The sequence below is a fragment of the Fundulus heteroclitus genome, unplaced genomic scaffold, assembly GCF_011125445.2.
Source record: "Fundulus heteroclitus isolate FHET01 unplaced genomic scaffold, MU-UCD_Fhet_4.1 scaffold_43, whole genome shotgun sequence".
Taxonomy (NCBI): domain Eukaryota; kingdom Metazoa; phylum Chordata; class Actinopteri; order Cyprinodontiformes; family Fundulidae; genus Fundulus; species Fundulus heteroclitus.
The window spans coordinates 919,470-926,137 of NW_023396846.1; the positions used below are offsets into that span (position 1 = coordinate 919,470).

Here is a 6,668-nt window from a genome sequence, read left to right on the forward strand (position 1 = left end):
ACTGGAGATGACAAACCGCATCAGCTCCTGGGCTAAATAATGGGGAAGATGTTTTCCACTCTTTGTTGCAGATAGTGGAAAAATTTTTTAAAATATTTTTAATAACGGAAATCAGAAATCTAGCAGACGGCAGCAGCTTCTGACAGCTTGTCTGACAAAGCAGCTCTTGTCTTTGGAGCTCAGCCAGTAACAGCAGCAATACCATCTTCCTCTCCAGATTTGGCTAAAGTTTCCAGTTTGCCCTAAGCTGTTTCTCCTCAATGCAGATCAAGCCGCCACAGAGGAGCTTCCGAATCGGGGTGGGCTCCCTTTGTTTAATTGTACTCAATTAAAGCATCAATTGTCTATATTCAACATATGCAAGCAATAGTGGGATTGTGCGAGTTATTGAAATAACTGATATATTCATCAAACTAACAGATGTATTTTAAAGTCTATTCTCTGAGATACAGGGAGCCAGTGTAAATACTTTAGAACTGGGGTCCATGTTCTCTACGTTCTTAGTCTTAGTGAGGACGCGGGCAGCAGGTTCTGGATCAGCTGCAGCTGTCTGATCCACTTCATATAGGCAGACCTGTAAAAACACCGTTGCTGTAATCAGTTCTACTAAACTATTTAAACTATAACTGAGTGCAACAGTAACATTCCTGACAGCACAATATACGTTGCCTCTGAAAGATTTTCTGCGTTATTAAAAAGCTGCTGCTGGCATGAAAACGAAGAGCGGCACAACAAAATTGTCCAGAACTGAGAGCGTTCCCTCGTTGTGTTAGACAAGGAATGTGTGGCTGAGAATATTGAAATAAATCATCCGACGACCCCAAAGCACTTTACACTGGTCACTCATTTACCCATGCATTCACACTCTGATGGTGGTGAGCTATGTTAGTAGTCACAGCTGCCCTGGAGCAGACTGACAGAAGTGAGGCTGCAGAGCACCAAATGCTGGTTCTAAATCTCACTGCAGAAAATGTAAATTTAATGGGAATAAAATTGGAACTCTGAAAGATGTACATGTCTCTCAGTTCTTCCTTAGCAGGAACCCTACTCTGAAATAAAAAATATGCTATACAGCTATAAAATGCAAGACTTCATGTAATCTGGCTAAATCAGTTTTATCTAAACTAAGTAATTTAAAAGAAATTATTGCTGTAACTTGAGTACTGTAGTAAATTGTTATAATCTCAGGTTTTGGACAGGCGTAATGTAGCCTCAGTGTGCTTGTGTGATGTTGCTCACAGACGTCAAGTGAACGCTCTGGGAGTCTGTGTGTTTGCTCAGACACATGAAAAATTAGGGGGAACATTTGCAATGGTTCCTGAAGATGGCAAATAAAATCCAGATATACAGGCAAAATGGCAGGTCCTTGATGCCTTGGGCCCCAATCCAATTCAGAAACCCCAGGTGGGGAGGGTGGAGCAGGGAGACCTGCAGCACCAGCAGGTCTGGTTAGCAAAGCCTTCAATAGAAAATCACGGAGGAAGGGCTCACACCAGGAAATGCTAAAACAGGACTAGTCTGTTTTCAGTAAGAGGTTCACAGTAATTTAAGCTGTGACCAAATATCTAAAATTTGATGATGCAGAAAATTATCCACTTTAACCAATGCATTTTAAGACCATTACGTCTTAAAACCACTTATGTACAATTATAATGACACATAAAGATTTTTCTTGTGTTTACAGATACCACTGTCTTCACAGTTGTGGTTCTACACAGAAGAATGGAAGATTTGGAATACAACAACAGCTCAAAGAATCAGAGTGTCCATTTGATCTCAAACATGACATCAATTGATAAAAGTTTAGCTGATATATTTAAAGTGACTAGTTGGGTGGACTGGATTACCATTGGCATTGGACTTCCTTTCACTCTAGTAGTACTAGTTGCAGTTTTTCTACAGGTGAGTTCAAAATGACAAATCTATTCAGCAAAGAATGTACTAATTGACATTGTGCTTGCTCTTAAAATAATACCTTTCTCATTTAAGGTCTAAGTTGCCTTTTCTTACCCTTAGAAATGTTTGTTAGACTAGAATGTTTCAAACAGGAAACATTTTAAGTGTTAATAGTCTTGTGTCATTAGTTCTTTTTTTTCTCTGTTTTCTTTCTTGCAGGTGAAAAAGAACCAGGGTTGCCCTATCTTCGTCATCAATCTTCTGTTTTCTGATCTCATTCAGTTCTGTGGCAGAATTACATTTCATTCAGATAAGTTATTGTTAATTGGTTTGGCCATCCTTGGCTTTGGTCTATTTGCCAGTCTTGGATTCATGGTCTGTATCTCCCTGGAAAGGTAACTATATGGTTCCCTTTAATGCTTCTTTTACATCCCGCTAGTCTTTACCTGATAGTCTCCATTGACTAAACAGCTATTTCTGTTGTTTCAGGTATTTGGTTGTTGCCAAGCCACTGTGGTACAGATTCAGGAGAAACATCAAGACATATGTGGTGGTCTGTGTGGTGGTATGGGTTCTTCCTGTTCTTTTTAACCTAATCGTTTTTCCTTTGGATCTTAAGACAGTTGCCATCATCTCGTCATGTGTTGTCGTCACGCCCATCCCCGTCTTCATTTTCTGCTTGGTTGGGACTATTAAAGCTCTTTCTGGAGCCCTCAGTGTCCCAGCAGATGAAAAACGAAGAATTACAGCCATTCAGGTTGCAGTGCTGCTAACTTACATTCTGCTTTTTCCGAACTTCATAGTTTTTACCCTGTCAGGATTTACCAGTTTTACACCTCAATGTATATTTTATGTTTGTGTGTCTCTTAGTCCCCTTGCAGACACAACTTTGTATTTGTTAAGTCGGAAAAGCTTCCTGGATAAGTTTCTGGCTTCACTCTGTTCTTGTAAAACATCTGACAGTCAGGAAATGAACACCAGGGATATTGAAATCACGACTGTGGCAAATACTGAGACTGTGTAGATGTTAATATCTGGAGCCTCCATAACAATCAGTTTACTGTAACTGGTTTTTGTGCCAATCAGTAACAAACTCTTTGGTAAAAATATTCTTTATAATCACCGGTCAGCAACTTATCTGTGATCTAATGACAACAAAATGCAAGCAATCTGCTACTGAAACATTTTCATCTTTGTATAAATTTTCTCTGTTTTTTTTGGTAATTTTGTATTCATGCAAATTCTTCAGAAAGTTTCCTGTGACATTAATTTCAGTTATAAAATTATTTTTTTTCTGCTTTTATGTGCACTTTTATCTGTTCCCCTTAAACTATTGCAATTTTATGGTGGAACTGTTGACAGTATGATACCTATTATGAATTACAGGAATTTGAAGTAATGTTACAGTATTGTTATCGGGTCTGACATCATTATTTCTGGTATAATCAGCTACCAGTAAAGGACAAGAGACAAAATGGGAACCAAAGCATCTTATGTGAATTAAATGTATTTATGTTCATCATGTTGTGATGGGTTAGAAAAACATATATATATATATAAAACATCATGATTTAGGTTTTTGTTTGTTACATATTTTGCTGGTCTTTTCTTGAATCAGCCTTCACCTCTCAGCCATCATCCTATCAGCTGTGTCTACTCCTCAGCCAGACCTCTGATCAGATCATCCTGCTGCACTAATTAGTCACCTCTGCTCTCCTGTTCACATGAGGCATGTGCAGTAGACATGCCTCAGTCATCCACTCACCGCCAGTGTCATGTTTCTCCTCATGTGCACTCCGGCACGCGCCGGAGTGCACATGAGGAGAAACATGAGGAGAAACGCGCTGCAGCTCATCCTGACAGGAGCAGAGTAAACTCAGAAAAAGCTGATCTGCCCGTATTTTCTGCTGTTTACGGTTGCAATAACTGATGACAACTGCTGAAAGTAGATTAGACGGTGCAGATCACCATTTTGAGCAGAGATTGGTTCAAGGACCTTCAAATGAAAATTACTCTTAATTAAAAAAGCGTATCATTTATTGAACAGTATGTAATAATTTTATATTTAAAGTACTTACAGCAGTTTGAATTTTGATTTTGACCGGATTTCTCCTTTAAACCTGCCTCTGTCCCCTGCACTCTGCCAGAACGTCTCAATCCTCACGGTGCAAACTTACTCTGCCTGCCTGCCTGCCTGTTCATTCGTTCTTGAACTGTTTCTGCTTCCTGTCACCGAGCCAACCTGACCCCTGTCTGTTTCTGTTTTTGCCTGCCTGGATATCAGATCTGATTCGGCTGCTGGACCTCAGATTCTGTTAATTCCTGGATTGTCTGCCCGTGACCCTGACCCTGTCTGTAAATTGTCGAGCCTGTCTAATCCCGTTTTGCTTCTGAGTTGCCAGTTAGTCGGACCTGGTGTGGACCTGGTTCTGAGTCCCAGGTCTGGACTTGCCACTGGAGCTCTGTCTCCCTCCTGGAAGATTCCCCTGGTCTTTCAGCTTCCTGCAGCTCACCCTGCCTGTCTCCCCTCTGGACTCTCCCAAGGACTTTTTCTGTTTGTTCTTTCATCTAATAAACCTACTTAACGTTCCCCCTTGTGTCTGGCTGAATATCTGGTGTAGTGCCATACATCATGACATTTTTTCATCTCTTATTACTAAAAGCAATTAAATTTAGACATATATGCATCCACAGAAATGTTGGAATCGTAGCTTAATTCTCATATAAAGCCCTTCTAAAAACACTGAAACTAGAAGCAACTGTTTCAGAAAGCAAAGAAAATCCAGAAATGCTGTGATTCCATATCCAGGTCCCAGCTGACAGCCTTAGTGCTGTTACATAGCCACACTAGCATCCCCAACCATGGTCATTCTATGACTTTTCTTAGAATTTTACCTCAGTAAGATAAAAGTTACTCAGAAAGCACCTTAGTCCTTAGGACAGCTCCTGGGAATTTAGGATTAGTGAGGGAGACTTTTAGTGACCCTAAGAGTGTCTTAAGCAGTGAAAATGTCAGAAAGACCAGGAGAAAGACAAGACATTCTTTGTACAATTAACAACACAGAAATTAAAAGATGTTACCGGGTTAAGAGTGCTGGGATCATGTTTGTGGTTGAGCTTATCAGGGATGAACTTCTCTGTCCTACCCAGCGTAGTAACCCCTTAAACGAAGGTCATCACAACATTGTGATACCTGGCTCCTTGCAACGAGCAGCTTTGTATGACTTGGGTTTGTCACCAACCTCTGTCAGCAGAGTAATAAGTGACTGGTGTTATTACAGCATTAAAACACAGATTGTCTTTGATGTAAATTTTGTCATTCTGGTTGTAGTGGCAAAATGGCCTGGCTCAACGCATGATGGCAGAATCTTGTCTGAAAGCAGCCTGAGACCCACTACACGCCGGCTGGTTTCCACCTGTTAGGAGACAGTGGTTATCCATGCAGACCATAGCTTTTAACGCCATACCTCTGTCCAGATCCAGGGCCACAACAAAATTACAGCAGGTAAAATGTGTGAGATTATAGCCTACAAATAAAGAAAAACTCTTCAAATAAGTCTTGTTGTGACTGCGTTTTATATGTTATCTGTGTGCATCCTGAGCTGGTGTCTGTCTCAAAAAAGTTTACCATGGTAACATATGGTGACAATAAAGATGTTTATTCTTGGTATTATACATGGGAAATGCTTAGAATACAATATGTCCTGTAGAAATATTTTGCTCTCATCTATGTTTATTAGCATTAACAGCTTTATTGTCAGTGTGCTGTTTTGATTAAAACTGTTCTCTGAATTCTGCATAAGGCCTAGAAGAGAACTTGGGCAGTGGTTGAGATGGGTATTGCACAGCTGAAATAGAGGTTTCATGTGTTGCATGGAGAGTTGAGGTTCTCTGGAGAGGAAAGGTGTGCAAAGTAATAATAACCTTTAGAGTATGCCACAACATTAGTAAGTCCAGGCAACTCACAGAACCTCCAGAGGGTGAGCCGGACAATGTTGACAGGCATAATGATGAAGGTGATTATCATACGCAAGAAGGTACCCTTGCTCTTACTGGGGATGGTTACAGATCTCAATTTACTCAGTAACACTTTAGATCACATTCAATCAGTGTATTGATGTGTGTATTGACCCAATGTAAGTGAGCATTAAGAATGTCTCAGTCAGAGCAGCAGTCACAGCATTCTATTTTTAAAATACTCTATTTTCAGTTTATAATCCTCCTCCTTCAAAAGAAGGGAGGGAGCAAGCACAGGAGAAATTGTAATCACAGGATGACTGTGCAAGACCAATGATGTCAACACATACACCCCCTAAACTTTGAGTGATTGAGCACATATTTCCATAACAATGATACAATCATTAATGTGTAGATAGCATTCAGTTCATCATCACTACTCGTTGCAGTAGCAGGACATACTAAGGGTGTAACTCTGATACAGCAATGCCAAGATGAGTGACTAAATAATAGGACACTAAATGACAAAGAATGGACAGACAAACTCAGTCTAGTGAAAAGGCATTTCTTTATACATACATACACATATATATATATATATATATATATATATATATATATATATATATATATATATATATATATATATATATATATATATGATGAACTCAGGAAGCGCACACAGGACTAAAGTTTAAGAGTTTTATTTAAATGAAGTATGCTGGATGAAGAAGACTGGAGGTACAGGACTGCAGAAGGTCAGGGACGTAGGTGATGGCAGGAGCTGGGTGGCTAGGAAGGCGAAGTGCTGCTTA

General features: G+C 39.8%; 1 protein-coding gene across 1 annotated transcript; it reads left to right on the forward strand.

Moving 5' to 3' along the window:
- The first annotated feature begins 1,782 nt into the window (after nucleotides 1-1,782).
- Nucleotides 1,783-2,920, forward strand: LOC105921770 (G-protein coupled receptor 4-like). The gene is made up of 3 exons (XM_036131384.1): nucleotides 1,783-1,902; nucleotides 2,116-2,291; nucleotides 2,386-2,920. Exons 1-3 carry the CDS (start codon nucleotides 1,783-1,785, stop codon nucleotides 2,918-2,920), a joined length of 831 nt encoding a protein of 276 aa, XP_035987277.1.
- Nucleotides 2,921-6,668: the final 3,748 nt, after the last annotated feature.

Coding starts and splice junctions, on each gene's coding strand:
- LOC105921770 (XM_036131384.1), top strand. CDS start 1,783: ATGACATCAATTGATAAAAGTTTAGCTGATATATTTAAAGTGACTAGT. Junction 1,903..2,115: donor TAGTTGCAGTTTTTCTACAG/GTGAGTTCAAAA, acceptor TCTTTCTTGCAG/GTGAAAAAGAACCAGGGTTG. Junction 2,292..2,385: donor GTCTGTATCTCCCTGGAAAG/GTAACTATATGG, acceptor CTGTTGTTTCAG/GTATTTGGTTGTTGCCAAGC.